Source organism: Hipposideros armiger, unplaced genomic scaffold (assembly GCF_001890085.2).
Source record: "Hipposideros armiger isolate ML-2016 unplaced genomic scaffold, ASM189008v1 scaffold_675, whole genome shotgun sequence".
In the NCBI taxonomy this organism is placed as follows: Eukaryota; Metazoa; Chordata; class Mammalia; order Chiroptera; family Hipposideridae; genus Hipposideros; species Hipposideros armiger.
The window spans coordinates 230,940-256,185 of NW_017732025.1; the positions used below are offsets into that span (position 1 = coordinate 230,940).

A 25,246-nucleotide genomic window follows, 5' to 3' on the forward strand; every position below is an offset into this window, starting at 1 on the left:
GGCCCCATTTAAAGGAAGTTAAGAAAAAAAAAAGTCCAAGAAAAAAACCTTGGTTACCTTCATAGTGCAGCTCTCAGAAAATAAATGACTGGTCATTCTAATCCTGAGAAGCACCCATAAGAAAAACTGTAGGTGCTTTTCATTGTCCACTAGAGCCACCCTTACAAGATGACCACACTACAACTTTCTGGAACTTCCCTAAAGACAACCATGCCACTAAGTTCCTAAAAATCATATGCTATCACCACTTTGCAGCTTCAGGCCAGTAGGAAAACAGAACTAGAGCTGTGCATTTAAGAAGCGCTTGTTCTGAACAAGCCTCACTCCCTTTGAAAACACATCCTGAAGAATCAGCACTCTGGGTTGGAGGTGAGTAAAGCAAAACTTCATGTCTCAGCAATACAGGATTCCAAACGCAGTTACAGCTGAATCTGATGACTGGAATTATGGCATTTTCTTCCATTTTTCTTTCTCTAAAATTTTCAATAAGTGCCCAATTTAACAGGGTCATGCTGATGACTGTCCCTATGTTAACATAAAATTAAAAGAAGTTATAATTAATGTTTTTTCCTCAAAACACTGACTGAGTTTAACTTACTTTTGGACAGTGTCGGTTGGGAAAATCCTTCGATTCGCCCTACCTCTAGCAACTCCCTCTGCTTGCTGTAGGTGATACAGTTTTCTTTCAAAGCCCACCATTTAAATTGTGAGCCGTTTGGAATTATACCAAGGACAATCTTCCAGAATCTTTAGACTCTAGTCGCCAGTTATTAGCCTGACAGATGTTTTAGGCTGAAACTAAATGTATTAAAAGGGGAGATAATAAAATACAACCTTCAGAGGAGAAGAAAGAAAGCAGTCCCTCCAGCTGAGGGTAAAGAAATACCCCCAAAGCTGTCTTGTCACACCAGGGAAGAGGCAGGGGCCCAAGCTCAAAACAGAGTAGCGAGCTCAGCTACAGGTAGGCTGAGGAAAGTGGAAAGAAAAAGGCCCAGATGACTGCCAAAGCAAGCAAACCAGTAAACAAACAAAGCAACAAAAAGTCTTTAAAACACTTGATATGGAAATGAATATTGCAGTTTAATAAAAAAAATAAAATTACTTTTTCCTATGAAGCCCATAACAGGTGAGGTGAGAGCTCACAAAAGGGTGATTTCATTCTTTAGAACAGAACTTGGATTTCTGGCCTCAGCTCAAGATAGCAGTCAAGCCTCAGGGAAGATTGCACTTTGAACTGTCATAGCCAAAGGGGGTTTCATCGGCCACAATTTTTACTTTGAAAATTGTAGCCAGAAGAAACCACCTGTTTTTCTATTTAAGTTTTAAGAATTGTCTTATACTGGGTTTCACTTTGTATTAGAGGCCTAACCAAAGAGATTATTAGTATGTGAATATGATCATCTCTGACTTTCAGTTCTGTTTTCTCTGTCGCTCTGTTCAAAACTTGTCTCCCTAGTCTACCTACTTCCTTAAGATATTTTATATGCATTGCTTTGTTTAAAATAACACTTTTGATATGCTCCTCCTTGGGAGAAAAGAATGAGGCCTCTTTGAACACTTCATGGGAATTGACAGATTCTTAAGAGCAGTAGATTAAATAAAATGACATGATTATGATTATGATCTACATGGGAATGGTCAGGGGCAGCATGGCACATGTGCCTGTTTTTAAAGGATCCAGGCCACTGAACCTGATTTATGGAAGGTTCTTATGAAAGGAGAAGGGGACGTTTACAGTTATGGGAGTTGGACTCTTCTTAAAGTATGAAGAGGAAGATGAGCTAAAATCTCGAGACTGCTGACTCAATAGGAAGAAGCTACCAGATTCCCCTAAACGTCTGCTCTTGGGTTAGCACATCAGAAAGGTGGTGTGCCGTTTCTGAAAGTAGAAATCCATATCCCAGCTCTGGGGAGAACAAGGTAGTTGGTCCCTTCCACATAAAACACCAGAATGTGCATCCTGACATCCTCAGAGAGCCTCTCCCATCTCTCTCTTCCTGACCCCCTCTTCCATTTCCAGTTTACCAAGACACACAATCTTGTTTCCCAGGGGCACTGTCCAACCAGGCATATATAGCGCAAATCTGAATCCCTTCAAAAGCTATTTATGTTCACACCCAACTGTGTCTCCCCACCATACTGTCGAATGGGAACTTCTGAAGACACTGACTAAATATGATGAAAAACCATTTAAGTCCTGAAGGAAATGTGCTAAGAAAAATACTGGAGTCGAGAAAAAAGATAGAAAGATGATATACCACACCATGAGCACAAACCTGTTTATCAGTGCAAGCAGAGCTGAGATCAAGTGAATACACCAGAGATCAAGTAAATTCTCTTGAATTCTGGCGTTCCTTGCTAGCAGTAAGCCCATTTATAATATTTGAGAGCGCCATGCAGGAAAGACAGGAAAGTCTCTATTTTAAGAAAGTTGAACGACCCACCACTTTATTTGTTTTGCAAGCAGGGAAAGGGGAGCCAAGGCCGGTTTGTGCTCATCACCCCGCTCAGCTGCGCGCCTGGCTGGTTGCAGCTTTGACCACAGAGGCGGGGTCCCCTGGCAGCGCCATTCGGCTGAACTGGACGCCTTTTCATGCAGGCCGAGAAATTGAGGTTAACCACACTATAACCCTCCCACCTGGGGAAAAGGCCTGGTTGTTCCGGAAGTCAAAGCACAGTCTTATTTAACTAACTGCACGCAGTTAATATAAGCGTTCCCAAGGCAGCAAGAAGGCGCTGGTCTAGAACAGTAAAGCCATCCACTTGATGAGGATTGCTCCAAGGTCCGATATCCTGAAAGGCGCAGCTCAAGCGCCTCACCTGACGGGTTAACCTGAAAACACCTGATCCTCTCTCTGGCTTCCTGGCCTGAGGAAAGGGATACGCCTGCCGGGCCCTGCCTCTGCCTTCCAAACTTTCCGCGGCTCTTGGGATCCAGAGCAGGAAAAGCCTTCGGTGCCCACGCATGTGGGCCTTGCGGGGACAGTCTCCCTGCAGTTCTGGAGCCCGTCCAGGCGGGCCGCCTTCTCTTAGCCCTCCTCGCTTACCCTTTCTGCCCGCCGCGCGGGGCACGCAGACCCTGGCCGGGAGGCAGACGCGGCGGGGGGCCCGGCGCCGCGGGCACCGCTTGGAGGGGTCGGCCGCTGGGCTGCAAGGCTGATCTGTGCCGGCCGATGAAAAGCGGCGCGTGGCCGGGCGTTCCCGCCCCGCCTCCGGGTCACCAACTCCGCCTCGTCGTCGCCCGCCCCGGGGTTCCTGGAAGACTTTTTCCACGTGTCGCAAGCCGGCCTCTCGGAGCCCCGGGTGGCGGGCGGCCTCGAAGCGGGTGGGAGATGGGAGCGCAGGTGCGGTAGCGAGAAGACCCACGGAGGAAAGCAGCCCCGGGAGGGGGCGGCGGCAGGGCCCCCCGAGAGGGACCGTGGAATGGAAGGGGGCCCATGGCGCGCTCAGCAGACGGCGCCGAGCGCCCCCGGGGTACTGACCTGCGGCGGGGCCCCAAAGACAGGGCCGAGGCTCGGTTCCGCACTGGCAGGTCCAGCGCCTCGGCGCCGCGGGGCATGACGATGCGGCTGGAACTAGAGGCCAAAGGTGGGCGGCCGCACCTGCCTCCGGCGCGGGCGCCTGCCGGGGGCTCCGAGCTCGTCTCCCGGGTGCCGCGCGCGTCCGGCCCGCCCCGCTCCGCCTCCCGGGTGTCCGCCTGGAGGTAGGGCTGGGGAGAAGCGCCTTTTAAGGGGTCCGGGCAGCCCGCGCGCCCTCCACACCGCCCCCGGGCGGCGGGGCCGCGGACTCCCAGCCCTCCGCAGCTCCGGCCTGTCTTCATCTCTTCCTTGATGTCTCCATTCTTTCCTTGTTGTCTGCATCCGTTCATTTGTCCATTTCTTTAGTCATTTCTACTCTGATGAGTTCAAGACGCACTCACTGAGGGCCACGCTGAGTGCTGGGTACTGTGGATACTGGGACATGAAAGACATGATCCTTTCCCTCTAGAGTCTAGGCCGTCGCATTCAACTGACAAGTTCTTTCAGGGGTGTTTTTATGCTGAAGTGCAAAAAACTCTGTGACAGGGTCATGTTTCACAGGTGTTGCAAGTGCTCCAGGCACACCAGGAAAAGAAAAACGAATCGCCCTTCGCTCGCGTGGGAGAGCTGGAGCGGTCCCCCTGCGCGCGGAGCGAGTGTCCGCGTGGCCCCGGGCGGGCGCAGAGGGGCGGCACCGCGGGAATGGCAGGACCCAGGAGGCCCGCGCTCCTGGCTGCAGCCGCCACCTCTGCTCTTCCCTTCAGGTGCACGAAAGGAACACGCCTGTGGGAAGCCGGACCTGAACCTTAGAGATGAGGGTCGCGAGCGCGTGCCCAAAGCCATGTTCAGCTGAGGGTGATGTCGACTTGGCAGTTTGGACCCAGCCAACAGGCTCTTTCCAAGGGAGTCTGTCTATCCCTATTCTTCACGTAGTGGCAGCAGCATCGAAAGTCCGCGATTCCAGGCTGTTTGGATCAGCAAGTGTGTGGAAGTCTCTGGGCTTAGCTAGGGCAAAGAATATTCTGTCGGTAATTAGTTTAATATGCTTCTCCAGGCAGAAGCCACTGGACAGAAGGACGCGTATCAAAACATACATAACTGACCTTCTCTCGAAAGTCACTTCCAATAGGCTATTAGGCAAAAATGCCTTGTTTTAGAGACCTTTTCATCCGAGGTGCCCACTGGGTACAGACAGGCTTGCAAGATCCCGTTTGTGTAGTCACAGTTTCCAAAGTTGGGTGCCACAGTGGTGTGGTTAGGTTCCTTTTTAGGAGACACACAGAGGAAATGTTACAGCGCTCCAAGTATCTGTTTCTTCTTGTGGAGAAGTAGCTGCAAAAGGGAGCTCCAAATAGCTCAAATTTTAATGTGCAAGTGAAACACCAGGGGATGGCTTTGAAGCCAGCTCTGAATCAATAGGTCTGGAATTGGACTTGAGGTTTTGCATTTCTAACTAGAAGATGTTGCTGATGCTTGCTGGTCCAGGCGTCACTCTAGTAGCAAGGTTCTAGGAAATACTTAACCTGACTGTGGGGGGGAATTAGGGATGGGGAAGAGCGGAAGAGTGTGAGAATGGAAGATGCCTGGAATCAGATGGTTGAAAGTTGTGAATATCACACAAACTAAGAGAGTTGAAGGTTAGTTTCTAAGCACTAAGATCATTCTCAATTAGTAAAGTAGCTCACAGTTAAGGCTCTCATTTTCAGAAAGTCACTGCTTATGGTAAAGATCCTGGCTCATTTCTCGCTGGCAGCAATGGTCATTGTTTTGTGCTATGCTTTGTTCCTTTCAAACGGCTGTGTTCTGCATATCAGAGTACAAAAAGTTACGTACACTGACTCAATTTTGTCATGTCCAATAACCAAATAACACAAGAACATTTTGATCAGTAGTGTACTATAACAAGGAATTTTAAACTTACAAACCAGAGGTCTTGAATATCTCTAACAGGTTACCTTAATATGAAAATTTCACTGATTTACAATGTGAAAGGGGACTTTTTTAAGTCTAGAAAATGTACAACAGGCTAATAGTAAAAATGCAATTGTTTTTTTGGGATAGGTAGGCAAGAACAATATTTACTGCAAAGTTTATGTGGAAAAGAACAAATAAATAGGAGAAAAATATTGTGCCTTTTATTTACTTACTGTTCATATCCTTTCCAAATTTGTTGATGTGCAAGTAGTCTTTGTATATTCTAGCTGGCAATCCCTTGCCAGTATAAACATTGTAAATATCTTCTTTCAGTCTTCACCTATGTCTTAACTTTGTCCATGATGTTCTTCCTTGGATGGAAGTTCTTCATTTTGATCTTGTGAAACCAAAATTAAAAATATTAATCCCTATGGCTTGTGCTTTTGCGGTCTTAAGAAGTTTTTCTCTATCCCTAGGTCATAAATATTTTTCTGCACTTTCTATAGTATGTTAGTTTTATTCTTCATACCAAATTCCATGGTACTTCAAATTTGCATGTGGTGGCAGATAGGAAGGCAGTTCAATTTTTCTATGGGACTAAGTCAGTTTTCAGCAAATTATCTTATGAGTCAGGGGTTAGCAAACCTTTTCTATAGAAGGACCAGATAGTAAACATTTTAGGCTTTGGGGGATGTACTGTCTCTGTTGCAAGTACTTAACTCTGCTGTTGTAGTGTGAAGGCAATCACAGACAATGTATTATATAAACAAAAGAGTGACTGTGTCCCACATATCATAAAATATTATTTTTAATTTTTTATAATAGACTTTATTTTTAGTGCACTTGTAGGTTCACAGGAAAATTAAGCAGGAAGTACAGAGTATTCCCATATACTTCCTCCCCCTACACATACACAGCCTTCACTACTATCAACTGGTGCATTTCTTCTAACAAATGAATCTACACTGACACATCATCACCCAAAGTACACACTTTACATTAGGGTTCACTCTTGTTGTGCAGCTTGTGAGTTTTGACAAATGCAATGACATGTATCTATCATTATAGTTTCATACAGAATGGTTTCACTACCTGCTATAGACTGAATGTTTGTGTCCCCACCCCAAATTTATATGTTAAATCCTAATGCCTAAAGTGATGGTATTTTGAGATGGAGCCCTTGGGAGATGACTATGTCGTCATGGTGGGATTGATGAGTGGGATTTAGTGTCCTTATAAAGGAGGTCCCTGAGAACTTCCTTGCCCTCTTTCACCATGTGAGAACACAGCAATAAGACAGCTGTCTGCAAACCTGAAATCAGGCTCCCACCAAGTACTGAATCTGCTGGTGCCTTAATCTTGGACATCCCAGCTTCCAGAACTGTGAGAAGTAAATTTCTCTTGTTTATAAGCCACCCTCTTTATGGTATTGTGTTATAGCAGCCCAAGAGGATTAAGTCACTGCCCTAATAATCCTCTGAGCTCTGCCTATTCATTCTTCCCCCTCCTCCAACCCCTAACAACCACTGATCATTTTACTGTCTCCATAGTTTGGCCTTTTCCAGAATATCATATAGTTGGAATCACACAGTGTGTAGCCTTTTCAGATTGGCTTCTTTCACTTGCTAATATGCACTTAAGGTTCCGCTATGTCTTTTCATGACTTGATAGGTCATTTCTTTTTAGCACTAAATAATATTTTATAATCTGAATGTACCACAGTTTATTTATCCACTCACCTACTGAAAGATATCTTGGTTGCTTCCAAGTTTCGGCAATTATGAATAAAGCAATACACATCCATGTGCAGATTTTTGCATAGACATAAGTTTTCAACTCATTTGTATAAATACCAAGGAGCACACTTGCTGGAATGTGTGGTAGGAGTATACTTTTATAAGAAACTGCCAAACTTTCTTCCAAAATGCTGTACCATTTTGCATTCCCACCAGAAACAAATGAGAGTTCATGTTGCTCTACATCCTTACCAGCATTTGAATTTGTCAGGGTTTTGGATTTTGGACTTTCTACTGTACATGTGTAGTAGTATCTCATTGTTTTATTTGCAATTCCCTAATGCCATTTGATGTTGAGCACCTTTTCATATGCTTATTCGCCATCTGTACATCCTCTAGTGAGGTGTCTATTCAGGTTTTTCACCCATTTTTTAATCAGGCTGTTTTTCTTATAGTTGACTTTTGAAGAGTTCATTGCATATTTTGTATAATAATATTTCTCAGATATGTCTTTTGCAAATATTTTCTCCCAGTGTGTGCTTATTTTCTGATTCTCTTGATGGTGTGTTTTGCAGAGCAGAAGTTATTTTAATAAAGACTAACATATCAACTTTTTCTTTCATAGATTGTGCCTTTGGTGTTGTATCTAAAAAGTCATCACCTAGCCCAAGTTCATCTATATTTTTTTCTATGTTATTTTCTAGGAGTTTTCTATTTTTGTATGTTACATATATATCTACAATCCATTTTGAGTTAATTTTTGTGATGGTTTAAGGTCTATGTCTAGATTTGTTTAATTGCTTGTTTGTTTATTTATTTATTTATTTACATATGGATATCCAGTTGTTTCAGCATTTGTTGAAAAGACTTATCTTTGCTCCGTTGTATTGCCTTTGCTCCTTTGTGAAAGATCAATTAACTCTATTGGTGTGGGTCCATTTCTGGGGTCTCTATTCTGTTCCATTGATCTGTTTATCGATTCTTTCACCAATACCACACTTTGACTACTGTAGATTTATAGTAATTCTTGATGTTGTTAGTTTTCCAACTTTGTTCTTCTTCAATGTTGTGTTGGCTATTTTGAGTCTTGTGCCTCTCCATATAAACTTCAGAATCAATTTGCCAATATCCACAAAATACATCACTGGGGTTTTGATTGGGATTGTGTTGAATCTATAGATCAAGTTGAGGAGAACTTACATCTTAATAATATTGAGTCTTTTTATCCATGGACGTGGAATATTTCTCCAACTAATTTAGTTCTTCTTTTATTTCTTTCATTAGAATTTTGTAATTTTCCTCATATAGATCTTGTCATATGAATTTTAAAATTCAGTGTTTGAGTTTCAAAAGAAACCTGAAATTTTCATTGCTATTACATTGAATTTATTTAATTTTTTTCCAAAGATTTTTATTGGGGAATTGGGGGAGGGGAACAGACAAGTTGCTGTCATTTTGATCTTCAGTCTAGTTATGGAGGACATCGCTTCACTGGCCCATGTTGGTATTGTGATCATTGTGCTCTTCCTGGGTGAGATAGTTGGTCGCCGGCCACTGGACAGCCGCTAACGGCAGCTCAGGCAGCTGCCGGCTGCTCATGCTGGCTGCAGACCACCCACGGTAGCTTTACAGCAGCCACTGCAGCCCCACTGCAGCCTATGCCGTCACCGGTGACCCACCCACGGCAGCCCAGCTCCAGGTCAAGCTGTTGTTCATCATCTTAGCTGTAGAGGGCGCAGCATCACTGGCCTATTTGGGATCGGATCTGGCTGCCCTGCTGCTCAGAGCCAGCGCTCCCAAGCCAACTCTTACCCAATGAGCCACTCGGCCAGCCCCTCTATCACATTGAATTTATAGATTCATTTGAAGAGAATTGAATTTTTATTATGCTAAGTTGTCCCCATTCATGAATACATTACTTCTGCAATTATCCAGATCTTCTTTTATGTTCTGTAAAGAAGTTTTTGAAATTTTCACTGGGAAGGCTTTATACATTCTACCTTAGAATTATTGCTGGATAATTTATAATTTTTATTTCTACTATGATTTCTGTCATATTTTCTAGGTGATTAATAGTGTAGATGAAGGTTAAAGAGTTGTTAAATTGATCTTCCATCCAACAACCTTGCTGAAACCTCTAGTTTTGAGAATTTATTAATTCTATTATGGTTTCTATGTAGATCATCACAGCATTAAATAATGAGATTTTTTTTTCCTGATCCATCACCTCTCTATTTATATGTATTAACTTAATTTGAAAAAAGTATGCTGGATATTCAATATTTATTAGATATTTTAAAGCTTTGTTAAAGTGATAGAAGAAAATGGCATCTGAATTGTTTAAAGAAAATGTGGCATCAACAAAATGAAAGTTTACCTACAAATGACTGTAACAGACAACACAAATTCTAAGATACCTATTTTGATATCTATAAACCCTCTAACTTGGGATTTCTCTCTTGACTAATGTGGTAAAAAAATATGAGAAGAAGGCCAGTCTGAATCCCAAGCCTTATGGATAGTTTATTTGTAGCTCCAACAAGGGGTTTAGTTATTCCTGTCCAACTCTGGGCCACGCAGCCACCATGAATCAGTTGCATCAGAATCACCTTGTGTACCTAATAAAAATGAAGATTCCTAGCCTCACCCTAGGACTTGAAAAAAAAATGGGTATTACCTGTACATCCACAATTTTAACAAGAACCCCCAGTGATTCTTATGTCCAAAAACGAGAATCATTATGTCGGGGGGGAGGGGGCAGTTGGGAAGGAAAGAGCAGAGAACCTGACCTCCAGACAAATGGACATCACCAGCAAAAGTCCAGTCTCAATCTCCTCTTTGTTCCACCAATGTAGAAGCCTGGGAGAAGAAATGGAAACTTCCACTCTCCATTCCTTCTTATAACAACCTCGACATTCTTTATGACACATATATACATATAAAGGAAATATGAAGATGACTGGCCCATAATTTATCTACCTGCTCAGAACAAGCCATTTTACTGGTTTGGGGACAGTTCAAAAAAGTTAGAGCTGTTTTTTTTTCAGGAATTAATAGAGATTTTCTCTCATAGGAATCATTACTAAAAATTAGGCTCTGAAATTTTTCAGGAACCTCTGTCCCTGATAATAAGAAAGTTTGGAGGGCTGGCCGAGTGGCGCATTGGTTAAGAACTGGCTTGGGACGCCAGAGGGCCCCACATACGAGGGCCAGTGACGCTGCCCTCTACAGCTAAGATGCTGAACAACAGCTCAACCTGGAGCTGGGTTGCCGTGAGTCGCCAGTGACAGCGTAGGCTGTAGCCCCTGCTGCAATGGGTTACCATGGGCTACCGTGTGTAGCCAGCAGCCAGCCTGAGCGGCCAGCAGCCAGCGTGAGCAGCCATCCAGAAGCCGGCGACTGATCTGCCTCGGCCGGGAAGAGCGCAATGATGGTGCCAACTTGGGCCAGTGAAGCAACATCCTCCACAACTAGACTGAAGAACAAAACAACAGCAACTTGTCTGTTCCCCTTCCCCAATTCCCCAGCACTGTTCCCATCCCCCAATTCCACAATAAAAATCTTAAAAAAAAAAAAAAAAAGAAAGAAAGAAAGAAAGTTTGGAGAACCATGAGAGAGACATGAAGGTGCCAAGTCACTGGCTTTAATTCCACAGCAGAAACGTAATGACATCAGGGCAAAGTAAAACCCCAGGCTCAATAAGGCTCGATTCTGGGTCAGTGGTTTCCTGTTCCCATTGAAGTATTATTACTAGTCCAAAAATTTCACAAGGAGTAAAAACAAGTATCAGATAAACACAATTTTAAAATTCACATTGCATTCTAGTAAATTCTAAAAATGATCATGATACAAATATTAGAATTAAGGAAAAATTCACCTAGAGATTTAGATTTTTCATTTTTAAAAAGCCATAGGTAGTACTCGTACAAACCTAGCTTATTTATACTTGTAAATATACATTTGAATAAACATTTCAACACCTGGAGTCGTCATTACAGTCACAATTAAATAATAAGATTTTAGTGTCTCAAGGCTATCTTCAATTAGCCCTGAAAACAAAATAAAAAATTAACAAATTAGTTTCCTTCAAAAAAAAGTTTGCTTTGAGAAAACCTTTATTGCACATCATTGAATTCATCTCTATTTGAACAAACAGTACACAAAACAAAGATTCACGCTGTGAAAATCCCTGAAATTTCTAAGCAGCACTCTGCAAGGAGAGTTTTTGTTTTTGTCTTTTTAAGGCATACATTTCCTGTTTGTTTTTAACTTTTGAGGATAATTGTTTTATAAAATACTTTTAATGCGCTTTATAGAACCTCTCTCCATGAGACCACTGTTCCTGACCCTAAAATGCTACTCTTTTCTGTGATACTGGATGTGTCTATGAAGGGCCCAGTATATCATGCAGACTTCAAAAGGTCATGCAAGTACTAATAAAATAATCCTTGTGAAATCAAATATGCATTTGCTTTGTGCTTTAATTTTCATATATGTATAGGATACTCTTTCAACTTTGTACTTTAACACTGAAGGAGAAGAAAAAGCTTATACATGAATACAAAAATCCTGACCTACTCCAGAACTGAAAGAAGCATCATGTAACAGTTGCCCTTCAGGACCAAATATTGGACTGTTAGCTGGTGATGGTTGTTTTTTTTTCTTATTCTTATTAAAATGCAATGATTACGGGATATATAGCAACCATCCCTTCTCTGTCAGGGATGAACCCCTCAGAGTGGCCCAGGCCAGGGTTAGTGTGTTGTCTGAAGTCACTATTGGATCAGGCACTGTTTTCCACAGATGACACAATCAAAACAGTCAAAATAGCTGGAAGCAAGAGATGAGGAGCTAAAGTAAAGAGAAGCATAGAGAACACATTCTAAACCTATGGCAAAGTAAAGAAAGAACAAGAATCCAATAGCCAATAGCTTCCCTAATCAAAATTGGGCACTTTTTTTTTTAATAAACCCAGCCTAAAGCTGAAAAGACATTAAATATTGCTTTAAAAAATATAATCCTAGCTCTTGATTAATTACAGCTATCAACTCGCTCAAAATAAGTCTTTAAACTTTCTACACCTGATATTTAAATATCCATATAGTCTTCCAACTCAGCTACACATTATATTTTCCTCTATAGCACAAATAACCCTGATAGCTACTTTTTACAACAGCAGAATATAGATGCTGAAGGGTCATCTTCTAATCTGTATTTTCCAGAATTGGGTAGATCTTTGCACTCTGATATAAACGTGCGAAGTTCAGTCTCTGGGAAGCCATCTTGCTGGTAATGCTATACAGAAAAAAAAACAACAAAAAACAACAACTCTCATTAATAAACCCTTTGAAAACAGCTTTCCTCCAAATTTAAAATAGATCATTTGGCAAGGGAGGGGGTCTTTTCACTTTCGAGTATTTTCAGGGAGATGTAGTCTCTAGAGCCACTCTTAGGCTTGGCTACGGGAAAGTGGGTCTGGGATTCTGCAGTGCCCTCCTGACCTCTCCTTTGTGAGTCTGCTTCAACCCAAAAATGAGCATGTTGAATCTGAATCTGAGCCCTCTTTCCAGGGAGCATCCAGCCAGCCATGTCCCAAGCCTGAGAACCTCTGTCACCACTTCGCCATGCAGCCCATGGCTTCCAGGCCAGTATGAAGTGGTCACCTTGGCCAGAACTTAGTTTAGGCCACAAGAATCCCAGCTGATGTAGATTAACCATGGTGTGGTGGGGGTGGCATACCCGGCCTTCCTCTGAAGCCCTCAGCACAACCCGATGCTCCTGAGCTGATCCAGGTGTTTGGACAAAGATTTGAATGCTGTAAGGGGCCTTTCCGTCAGCACACCCTTTTGGAGTCTCTTTTCTGGACAGACAGGCTGGTTTAAGGGCCTCATATTTATATTCGTTTGATGTCTAAGGTCCCTAGAATGTACCCTGACCAGAAAAGACCAGAAATAACTTAGCTTGCCCATTTGGATGCTCTCTGAGCCCATGAAAAGAGGTTAACGTCTAAATTAGGCGTCTCACGCTTGTGTCATGGAAAGTTATCAACTCACATTATTCTTAGGGATACTGGATGTCACCCTCAAATCACATATAGCTCTCTGCATGCAGAGTAGAAGGTAATACATTTTTAGAGTCTCATGGAGAGAGATTTGGATACATACAACTACATTCTTTCCCAGTTACCTCGGTGACTCTAAGCATACATCTGACAAGCAAGTATTGAAGATAGTCATTTCTCGAAATCTGATTCAATAAGAATGATTTCATGGCCCTGGCTTCATGAGCAAGGTATCATAATTACCAACTCAGAATCCATCAACTCCTGATGGCCTTCTCTTTATTCCTGGACCATTCACAGGGCATCATCTTTCATTACCCCCTCATGCTCAGAAAAAAATGCCCTAAGTAAAAGTGTCTATGCTAATAGTGGACCTAACAGTATAAGGTTATTAGAAATTTAAATATATATAGATTTTTATTCTGCCTTTCCATATTTCAAAGGCTTCAAACTGATTTTTAAAATATCCCATGTGAATGACAATAGGAATAATGACAGCTTTTCAATCAAGCTTCCAGTTGTATAACGCATACATGACTAGCACTTGGCACATCCATTCCTTGACTCTTCTGAAGACCACGCTTCTGGGGCTATGCAGGGCTTTGCAGAGTAATGGATTCAGTGACAGCACACTCGAAATAAGAAGGTCAATTTTTCTTTACCAAAATTCAATTTTAAGAGTTTCCCACCCCAAAGTTTGGCTTTCTAAACTGCCATCTGCTCTACTCACCCAATACCTACTGATCTTTATGATTCTAATGAAAGATTAGAAAGCTTCCATGAAAAAGTTCAGTTATTTAGAGACAAAACTTTCAACAATCACGAAATTTTATTTTTCCTTCATTTTTGTTTCTCAGTATCTAAAATTGAAGTCCTTCTCTACCCTGAAGAAACTAACATTCCACCAATTCCCCTCCCTTTATTCAATTCCCCTATACTTTATTGTCACTCTACAAGTTCTAGAAAAATGCTGCCACTTATGGCGACTGATGAACCCACCTTAATTGTTTCATATGTATCAGTGATCAGTGCAATGAAAAGACTTAAAATCATATATATAAAGAGGCTTATGAATGTGTAGAGGTAAATTCTGCTAAACAGCCAGACCAAGTAACTTTTTTGCTGCATGTCTGCAAACGTGGCAAACATATCATCTCCATTTATCAGAGAAAAAAGGCACTCAGAGACCACGTTCAGAGAGCGGAACTGAAAAAAGAGAAGAGAAAAGTTTACTTTAGTCCACGTTCCTTCATATGGGAAAATTGATTTATGACACCACATTAAAAATAATGGGACCAGATATTCCAAATTACCCTTTCAAACCAATAACCTGAGATAACTCCAAAGCACTTGCTTTGTGATACACCCAACATGTACAAGCCTACTATTTTTCCTGGGACAAGCAGCTGCTTCTTGATGCTCCTCTTAATAGGAGCGGGCTGAACTGAAGGCAAAAGGGGCTGGTCTGCACGCCCAGTGCTTTTCTGAGTTAAGCTTTACCTCATCCCCCCTTTACCTTCATGGAAAGAGATCCTTGAAATGCTTCTGCAGAGAACCCAGATCCCAAACACTCATGCTCATACTTCTCATTTTAAAGTTCCTCCCAGTTAAGATAATCGCATTATAGTCAAGACTATAATTCCAGCAACAAATTTTCAAATAATTCTACAAGTTTATCCCCATACTACTTTTTAAATAAAGTCACATTTCAAGAAGCCTTACCTAAATAGACTGCTCTAATATATATTGATTAATCAAATTGACTAAACTTTACTTTGCTGATGGTAAAAAGGACTTAGTTATCTGACATATCCCACAAAAGAAATTGAGGCAGTTGAGTGAATCAGTTATTCTCTCAAGTTGGTCATACCTTACCAGTTTATAAACATGGCAATCAGATATACTACCTTCAACATTTTAAGAATGAGTCACAATAAAAGCAGTTCATTTGAAAAGAGAAAACACACCACTGGCACTACTCTAAGAGCTTAATGGTACCAGGATAAAAGTTGCTTTAGCAGTACCTTTTCATGGTAAGGCCCCAACACGATCCATCCACAGAAGCAATAGCCAAAATAAATCATAGCTGCACAGCAACAGAACCTCATGACATTGGGCAGTGCTGCCTGAAGGGTCAGAATAAGGAGCTGGGAAAATAAGAGAAGCCATTAAAATCCTTTTGTCCTTCAGCCAAAGCAGTGCAATAACTTTGAAAGAGAAATACCAACAGCACGGAGAGCTATGTAATTCCTTACATTGTACTTCTGAAAGAAACTGAGGTATCGGATGACTCCAATCCACACGAGCAAGGTAGAGGTCCCAAGAAGTATGCTACAGACATCATAACTTGTCAGACTCTAAAACAGAGTGGGGAAAATAATCACAAATTCATTTGAGCAAGGAATACATGTATTTATTGGGTCGCTATGAGGCAGGCATTGTTCTAGGTGCTGAGAACAAAGCAGTGAACAGAAAAAATTCCTTATCCTCACGAAGCTTACATTCAAATCGGGGGGAGAGAGATGACAGTAATAAATTAATAAACACTTGATACATTAGCCAACGTAAGTGCTGAGGGGAAAGTTAAGGAGAGGGGTTAAGGAATGGGTATGGGCTGCACTTTAAACAGGGTGATCAGGGTGGCAGGACAGCCTGATGGGAACAGATGTAAGAGAGAAGGGGAGGAGCAAAATCAGAAACAAGATTAACTACGCTTTTGAGGTCTTTGCTATACAAAGGGGAGCAGAAAAATGGGGAAGTAGCAGGAGGGAGAAATAGGTTGAAATGTTGTCTTTTTACAAAGGAGGGAAAAAAAACATGCTACCAGGAATGACATGGTAGAGAGCAGGAAACTGATGATACACAAGAAAAGGAAGACTCGCTGGAGCTATGCCTTTGAGTAAGCCAGTGGGGACAGCGTTGGGCAGGCATGTGTGGTAGGCATGTAGAGGAGTTGGCCTTGAATAGTAACCTAAATCATATACCCACAGTAACAGAGAAAACGTGACAGCGCGTATGTGCACTGATGCTGACAGGTAGATAAGTGAAGTGGGAGTTTATGGAATTTCTCTTTTTTTTTCTATTGTTCTTGTAAAATAGGAAGTGAGGTCATCAGCTGAAATTGAGGATGAGGCAGGGGTGTTAGAGGTTTCAGAAAAGAAGAAAACATGAAATTATTATAAGACAAGGAGTGGATGGCGTAGAAAAATGTGGAAAGATTATTGAATACCATTAAGAGCTCATTGAGTTTTATAATAGTTGAGGTTGGTAAAAATAAAGATTTGCTACAAATCTCCCCCTACTTTTTGTTTTTTCCATAAGGTTAAATATCTATTCTGATGATATATGATATACTACAACTATGACATGGTGGCAGCTGCTTTGTGGCAACCTCATCCTAGAACAATGCTCTTGGTCTGAGGGACATGCCTGGGCTGTATTCCCCAGAGCCCTTTGCAGTTAGATGTGACTAAATTCTCTCCAGTGGAATGTGAACAGAAACGTAGGCTGCCACTCGTAACCAAGGCTGTGAGACTATGGGAGAGCTACCGCCAGACTGTGTTTTCCCTCCACGGGCTGCAAACTGTTTGTGAGATGACCCAGCATGGACCATGCAGTGCAGGTGAGCCCTTAATGGCTATCAGACAAACAAGACAGGCGAAACATGGGTCCCAGAATGACTGCGTGAAGTTGAGCAACTGAACAACCTGGAAAACCCACCTTGACTATCATATGAGGGAGAAATGAGCACCTATCTTATCTGAGCCATTCATTTGGGGGGTGTCTGCCCAGGAATCTGAATCATAACAGGCTCATATTCATTCTTACTTGCAATCAAGGCTAGAAAAATATAAATTTGAACAAGACTATTTTGAACAATATTAGTTTTTTAATTTGATTTTTGCCTTGGGGATGTGGGGGGAGGGTTGATTTCTAAGCTGAGTTAGTCCTAACTTAAAATGGAAAACCCTGTAGTAACACATCAATGGGAAAAATCAGAGAAGGAAACCTCAGTTTGAATGGACAAAGGGAACAGCCGCAGGCACTCATACAACAGTAGCTTGGCCTCATTCCCCACCCCCAGGCCTACTCTGTTGAAGATTCTGGCATTTTTTGTAAGGAAAACAAAAAAACACCTCTTACCTTAGTTACCTTGGTGTATGTATGAATTTACAGGCCTCACCCCAGAGTTCAGATTAAGTAAGTCTAACTTGGGCATTTTTACCAGGTACCTAAGTGATTCCGATGCTGAAGTCTATGGGTCGCACTTTGAAAAACCCTGCCTATATCAACCGAATGGGAGAAGATATTTGCAAACAACACCTCCAATAAAGGGCTAATATCCAAAACATATAAGGAACTTATAAACTCAACAACAAAAAACCTAACAATCCAATTTAAAAAAATGGGCAGAAGACCTAAATAGACATTTCTCCAAAGAGGACATACAGATGGCCAATAGACACATGAAAAGATGCTCAATGTCACTAATCATTAGAGAAATGCAAGTAAAAACCACAATGAGATATCGCTTCACACTGGTTAGAATGGCTACTATCAACAAACAAATAATAACAACTGTTGGAAAGCTGTGGAGAAAAAGGAACCCTCATACACTGCTGGTGGGACTGCAGATTGGTGCAGCTGTTATGAAAGGCAATGTGGAAGTTCCTCAAAAAATTAAGAGTAGAATTACCATATGACTCAGCAATTCCTCTCCTGGTTTTATACCCCCAAAATCTGAAAACATTTATCTGTAAAGATATATGTACTCCAATGTTCACTGCAGCTTTATTTACAGTGGCCAAGACGTGGAAACAACCAAAGTGTCCTTCAATAAATGATTGGATAAAAAAGATGTAGTATATATACACAATGGAATACTACTCTGCCACAAGAAAAGATTAAATACTGCCATTTGCAACAACAAGGATGGATCTTGATATTATTATGCTAACTGAAATAAGTCAGAAAAAGTCGAGAATCATATGACTTCACTGACATATGGGATACAAAACTGAAAGCAATAAAGGAACAAGACAAACAAATAAAGAAACAAAAACTCATAGACACAGACACCAGTTTAGTGGTTACCAGAGGGTAAGGGGGGAGTGGGGTGGTAGATGAGGGTAAATGGGATCAAATATACAGTGATGGAAGGAGAACTGACTCTGGGTGGTGAACACACAATGTGATATATAATGATTATGTTTCAGAATTGTACACTCGGAACCTATGTAATTTTACTAACCATTGTCACCCCAATAAATTTTAATAAAGAAAAAAAACGCTTGCCTAAAAGATTTCTTGACTACATTTAAGGAAATTACTGTTATTAATTACAAGTTTACTCAATACAACGTTTGAAAGAAATCATTTACTCTGCAAATTTCACATTTTGGAAAAATAAATTACTCAATGCAAATCCGATACTCACAGTGGAATAAATAGGACAAAAAAATACAAAAAAATACCTTGGCTTGGATTTCCATTTTCAGAATTGATCCAGTAATTGTCAATAAGTCACTAATAATAAGCATAATGTACCATCCATTGACAAATTCCATTCGATCAGAAACGGAAACCTCCTTCTTATAATGGAGGAGGAAAAAATTGACAAATTCCTTTAGGGAAAGAAAAGAAGGGAGGCACAGTGAATTTCCCTGTCAATCAAAAATCTCTGTAATATTCCTAGAAAGCAGCAACCCCTACCTGTTGAAGCTGAAGTCCTCTGATCACAGACCGAAAGCACAGGATTAACGAAGTCAAGCATATCACAATAACAAAGGCATCAAAGATCATCATGTAATGAGTGTTCCTCTGAACTGGAAGGAAAAGGATTACCTGCTTATGAGTGGGACATTAATATGGTCACATCTACTTCTTATTTTTTCTTTTCACTTTTAGCCTCAGTTATTTTAAATGCTGCATTGTATACCACACACATATAGATGTACAATACTTTATTTATATGGACACTCAAATTATAATCTGTTTTTCCTTACTATAAACAATTCTGCGAGTCCTCTTTGTGCACAGGTACAAGTGATTCTGTAAGTGAATGAAAGCCTAAAAGTGGAATTGTTGGGTTAAGGCATATAAAGAGGGTGCCAAAAAAATGAACACACATTCTAAGAAAGGAAAAAACTCTATTAAAATGGTAATACTCAATATTTACAAAAGGTGAACACAAGTCATATTTTTTTTGGCACCCCCAGTACATATTTCTAAAAACAGATCCTAAGAAATTGCTCTCCAAAAATATTATGACTGTTTACATACCTACACATATCTCCACCTCTGGATAATAGTAATCTTAATTTTTGCCAATCAAAAGGGCAAATCTATCATTCCCAACAGTTTGAAATGCCATCTCTATCATGTACCAAACTACTGTACATATTCAAGTACCATATCCTAACTTTTTGATGTTTTTGTGTATTTTAATGCCTCAGACAAATACCTCTCACTACTCTTTTCTGGAATTTTTGCTAGATATTCTTGATTGTTTGTTTTTCCACATATTCTTTAGGATCAGATTGCCAAATTGCAATAAAAATCTGACTGGTAATTTTCAGGAGGGAATCGTATCAAATTTATAGGTTAATTTAGGGAGAATTGACATACTCATGATGTTGAATTTGTTGTCCAAAACCATGGTGTGCCTTTCCATTGATTCAAGTCTTCTTTTTGCATCCTTCCAAAGCATTTTCAGGTCTTATATGGATCTTTCACACTCCTCTTTAGAATAACTTAGATAATTTAAGCATTTTTTATACAAAAACAACAAAGAGGAAAGCCCTGATAAATGTTTTTCCCATTAGTATTTAAGGAAAAGTTGAAAGTCCTTCTTTTAAAAACCTCCACAGCCATCAAAGATCTTTAATTAACAATTTCTGTTTCACTCTTTTTTTTTTTTTTTTTTTTAAGCTGAGCCATCCCACGGCTGCTCAGCTCGGGCTGACTCGAACCGCTGTTGCTCAGAGCTCAAACTCTTGAGCGAGCTCTTAACCAACTGAGCCACTCAGCCGGCCCACCTGTTTCACTCTTAATATAGCTAGCTTCCCTGTATATCCTATTAAAATATACTTATCTAGGTATAAAATATTTATTAAGAACCCACTATTTGCCAGGTGTCTTACCAGGTACTAAAAAGATACAACGGCGAACAAGACAGACAAGGCCCTGACCTTGTGGAACTCTATTCAACTGCAGTGAGACAAGCCAGGAAATAAATGAACAAAACACTTTCAGATGGGAGTAACATGAAGAAAATAAAGCATAATAGCTAACACAGAGTTCTGGGTTGTTGGAAAAGTCATGACGCATTTTTGCAACAAAAAACATGGAAAAAATATGTTATGACTTTTCCAACAACCCAATATGAACTAACTCATTAGATCCTCACAGCAAACCTAACGAGGCAGGCATGACTATCCCCACCTCTCAGGTGAGAAAACCGAAGCACAGAGAGGTCACAGAACTTGTCCAAGGTTACATAGCCAGTAAGTGGCAGTCAGGCTTCCAACCTTTGCCATCTGTCTCCAGTGTCTGTCACTCCATATTAGTGGTTCTTGGCATTCCTTGGGAACTTGTTAGAAATGCACGTTCTCAGGCCCTACCCTCGATCCACTGAATCACAAACTGTTTTCACAAGCTCTCCAGGTGACAGTGACGTTGAGAACCACAGCTCTATATGAAGGAGCTTGGTGTAAGAGAATGGGGAGGAAAGAAGCCATGTTTACCATATAGTACAGGAAGGCCTCACCAAGGGGGCAGTAGGTTTTAGGTGAGACCTGAGTGACGAGACAGAACCATCCATGCAGAGATTCTGGAGAATTCCCAGTGCAGAGTCCTGGCCAGCATGAGTGAAGCCAGGTGAAGAGAGGTGGGACTCTAGAGGTCTTAGCCATCATAAGCTCTGCTACAGAGCTTGTCTTTATTTAACAAGTTAGACTGCTCTTTATCGACAAAGCACTTTAGACTAGTTCTGTAATGAAGTATCCTATTAGATTGACCATGGGGCATCTAATTGTAACACAAATGTCTAAATCTACTTTAGAAAAAGTTAAAAACCAAGAAACAAACATTTGTTGAGCAAGCCTACGGGTCAGGCACTTCCATTTGCTCTCTCATTTTTCCTATTCTAAAGTTTGTGGAGAAGTATTATGATGTTTACAGATGACAAAACAGGCTTGGGTTGCAAATAAACAATGTGTGATTCAAATAAAATTTCGAATTCAAGAGCCTCATATATTTGACGTTGCCTATTAGTGAAAAGAATACTGGAATACTTTATTTACTCTTACTATCTCATTTTACTACTTCTGAACTTTGTGCATCCATCAGTAGGACACCTTAAAACAATTATTACCCAAGTATGGTATGAGTAATGACTACCTGCACATTCCTAGGCCCCACCCCAAACCTACTGACCATCTTAATGGAACTGGGAAAACTGTATCTTAGGTACCTGGGATGATACTTCTGCTCACTAGAATCCAAGAACCCCTGATCTACTCATTAAGTCCAGCACAATGCATCATGAAGTTACTTACAATGGACTAGAAAATGAGATAAATCAGTTCTTTCCAGTCAGTTCTCTCCAATTCAGTTCCAGAACTCTTGATAGCATTCAACCTATATCTGAATTCATGTCCATATTTTTAGGAATGTATCCTTTCCTTATTCAATCTACCTTTTGACCTGGATAGAAGACAACTATAATGTGTGGGGTGCTTCGGGGTCAAATCATACTTGACTTCTCCCTGACTGTATGACCTTGGACAACAAGATTTTCTTTTGAGTCTCACTTTCTTCATCTGTAAAAAGAGGGATGCTGCCTACTTGAAACATATTTTAAATTATTAAAATGAGAAAAATGTAGATGGAAATACTTCTACAGAAAGAATTCAATAAATATTGGTTTGGGTATAAATGATTTTTTTTTGCTGGAGGGGTTATAAGCTTTTTTTTTTTTTTTTTTTGTAAGGAGTAGGCCAATGAGTGCACATGGAGATGGCAGGAAAAGTCATTTCTATTATTACTAACTTAGGTATTGCCTGGAACATTGGCTATCTACAATGAATTGATCTACTTGCACAGAATTAGGGACTTGGAAATGGTACAATTCTTTTATTTGATGCTCTACATCTCTCTGGGCCTAGTAATTTAATAATCATTTTGAAAACTAGTAAAATGCATCAGTTACCTGAACCGGATACATGCCAGTCTTTACATTCTCTGATAGAAATATCATTATCAAAACTTATTTTAATTCTTCCACTATGGGCTTTGTTGTCAAATGTTATCTGTGAAGAAAGGAAAAAGGGTCAAAAACATACCTATAGTTTTTTGAAGCCAAGATAACTTCATGGATTAATTAGGAAACAATTTTTTCAATGTGAGAAGAGACCCAGATTCTCATCCCTGACCTATTGCTTACTCAGTTCAACTTTGGGAAGTTCACTTTATTTCTCTGTGAAATGAGAAGTTTGAACTACATCTTCTATAGAGACCTTTTAGTCTCTAAAATCCTATGTTTCTAGGACAGTATTCCAGCCCTGGACAACTTCCAAAACAAGAGAATTTCCCTCTCCTTATGATTCTAAGTACCTCTAGATGTTGTCTTGATATGAGCAAGAGCTGGCACAAAATTTCCAGTTACAAAATAAGTAAGCCATGAGATGTAGTGTACGAGTACAACACAGATAATAGAATCAATAATATTGTAGTAAGTGCATGGTGACAGATGGTTACTAGACTTAGTATGGTTGACCACACCATAGGGTATATAAGTTGAGCCACTATGTTGTACACCTGAAACTAATATAATAGTGTATGCCAACCATATATATATATAGATATAGATATATATCTATATATATATATATATATAAATATATATATATATATATTTTTTTTAAAGAGCTGGCACTATTGTGCTTTTTCCCACCTTTAAGCAGGTTCTCAGCTAGAGATAGATTCTTAGTGCTGTTGCAATTCTTACTAACACAGAGGTTCATTATTTCTGTCTGGAAACATTTCAGGTGGCTTTATTGATTTTCCTTCTGGACCTAGGTTTCTTAGTCACTCTAGAACCATATGTATTACCAAGGATGTAGTTCAGGGAATTAACAGCCATGTCTTGCTTCAAGGACACCATTTCAGGACACCAGACATCAAGTACACAAAGCCATGGCAGAAAAGCTTCCACAGTCTTACTGTTTTCCCCCTCTAGCTCCCTCTGCCTGCCCCATGCAGGAACTGAAAAGGCATGGCAAGAAAATCACTCTGTGTGTGCGTGTGTGTGTGTGTGTGTGTGTGTGTGTGTGTGTGCGTGTGCGTGTGTGTGCGCGTGCCTCCTCTCTCAAGCCGTAAGGGGGAAAAAAATGTTATTTCAAAACTCCTTATTTAAACAAGTTTTACTGAAGCTTCTTCATGTGGGGTAATCAGATATCACTTCAGATATAAGATTTCAAATAAATTTAACGAGTCTAGTTACTCTGTTTCTTCATATTGGTCTGTAAGCTTCTTTCCTTGACAAGCAACCAAGGGCACTGTCAGTGTCTGCTCACCTCCATAGCTGCTGGAGCACTCAGTCCATAGCCTCACACAAGGAAGATTCTCAGTAGTATTTAAATGAGTGAGAAATCCTTGCCAAGGAGAAACCATGTTTTTCCCATACAAAGAGCCTCAGAGTCTTAGAAACAGTAGGTACTCACTAAATGTCAATTTGGCTTAATGTCAGTCATATCACAGCAAGGCTTAGGAGAGAAGCTAAATGCTTTAAACAAAGAGAAAAAATATTAAATGGAAGTAACAACAGGTTAGATAGTACAGGGAAAAAAGATTAATGAGTTTTGAACACATAGCGATAGAAACTATCCAAAATGAAACAGAAAAGAGACTGAAAAATAAAACAAAAAAGAAAGCATCAGTGAGCTGTGGGACCACTTTAGTGCCCAGATACTCGTTATTAGAATCTCTGAAAAGTGAAGGGGAAGAGATAGAAAAACACTTGAAGAAATAATACCAAGTAAATGTCAAATATAATGAAAATTATAAAGCCACAAAACCAAGATGTTCAATAAACTGCAAACACAAGAAACATGAAGAAAACTACACCAAGGCATATCACAATCAGATTTTTAAAATCAGAGATAAAGAGAAAAATTTAAAAGCAGCCTGAGGGGGGAAAGCACATCCTATGGAGAAGAACAAAGATGAAGATGACAGCAGATTTTTCTCATCAGAAACAATGCAAGCTGGAAGAGCAACACCGTTAAAGTACAGGAGAAAAAAAACAACAACCTAGAATTCTATACCCAGTGAAACTATCTTTTAAAAATGAAGGTAAAATACTTCTTCAGACTTACAAAAGCTGAGAGAATTCCTCACCAGCAGACTTGCACCACAAAAAATGTTAAAGGAGACCCTTCAGGCAGAAGGAAAATGAGGCTAGATGGAAACCTGGAGCTATACAACTAGTTGAGTATCATGGACATAGCTTTTAATACAAACGACAGCTGAAGTAATAGAAATTTGGATCATATGAAGGTAAGTTGCATAAAATGTTTTCCTGCCTATGCCTATACAGTATTGGGTTACTGACCCTGATCCTCGTGAGGTGATGGACTCACATGAGAGGCATCTTGTGCTCTCTAGAGAGCATTAATAGCTCCATTTACAACTGGAATGTGGAGAATACACACATGATAGGGTGGGCTGAATGGGGAAATATTAACCAGAGCATTCAGAGGCAGCACAAGGAAGGCACTGTGAGCAGTAACCCAAAGGCTATAAACGTTCATGGTGAGAAAACTCAGTTAGCAAGAACACGTGGCAATGACCTTAAGCTCACAGCCACAGACTACTAAAGGCTGACCATACAGAACCTACAAAACTCTGCTCCTTTTGTATTTGAACTCCTACACAGTGCCAGACTCTGTTCTTGTTACTGGAGACACAGCAATGAACAAGGCAAGGTCTCTGCCCTCATAGAATTTATTCCGATG

General features: G+C 40.5%; 2 protein-coding genes across 3 annotated transcripts in view; both read right to left on the reverse strand.

Moving 5' to 3' along the window:
- The window catches only part of MCOLN2 (mucolipin TRP cation channel 2), a 60,288-nt gene extending 56,571 nt beyond the window's left edge, over nt 1-3,717 (reverse strand). Inside the window, exon 1 of one of the 2 annotated variants that reach the window (XM_019626420.1) lies at nt 3,483-3,717. In XM_019626420.1, coding sequence (XP_019481965.1) covers nt 3,483-3,559 — 77 coding nt within the window. In that variant the 5' untranslated portion in view covers nt 3,560-3,717. Of the gene's footprint in view, nt 1-3,047; nt 3,165-3,482 lie in introns of those variants that run through there. The other variant, XM_019626421.1, reaches the window with a different exon arrangement.
- A 7,306-nt stretch (nt 3,718-11,023) lies between these two features.
- Nucleotides 11,024-25,246, reverse strand: part of MCOLN3 (mucolipin TRP cation channel 3) — a 29,898-nt gene continuing 15,675 nt past the window's right edge. The window contains exons 7-13 of the mRNA XM_019626410.1: nt 22,441-22,540; nt 18,942-19,054; nt 18,704-18,853; nt 15,485-15,586; nt 15,254-15,376; nt 14,229-14,435; nt 11,024-12,463 (exon numbers count right to left, since the gene is read on the reverse strand). Coding sequence (XP_019481955.1) covers nt 12,329-12,463; nt 14,229-14,435; nt 15,254-15,376; nt 15,485-15,586; nt 18,704-18,853; nt 18,942-19,054; nt 22,441-22,540 — 930 coding nt within the window. The 3' untranslated portion in view covers nt 11,024-12,328. The remainder of the gene's footprint in view (nt 12,464-14,228; nt 14,436-15,253; nt 15,377-15,484; nt 15,587-18,703; nt 18,854-18,941; nt 19,055-22,440; nt 22,541-25,246) is intronic.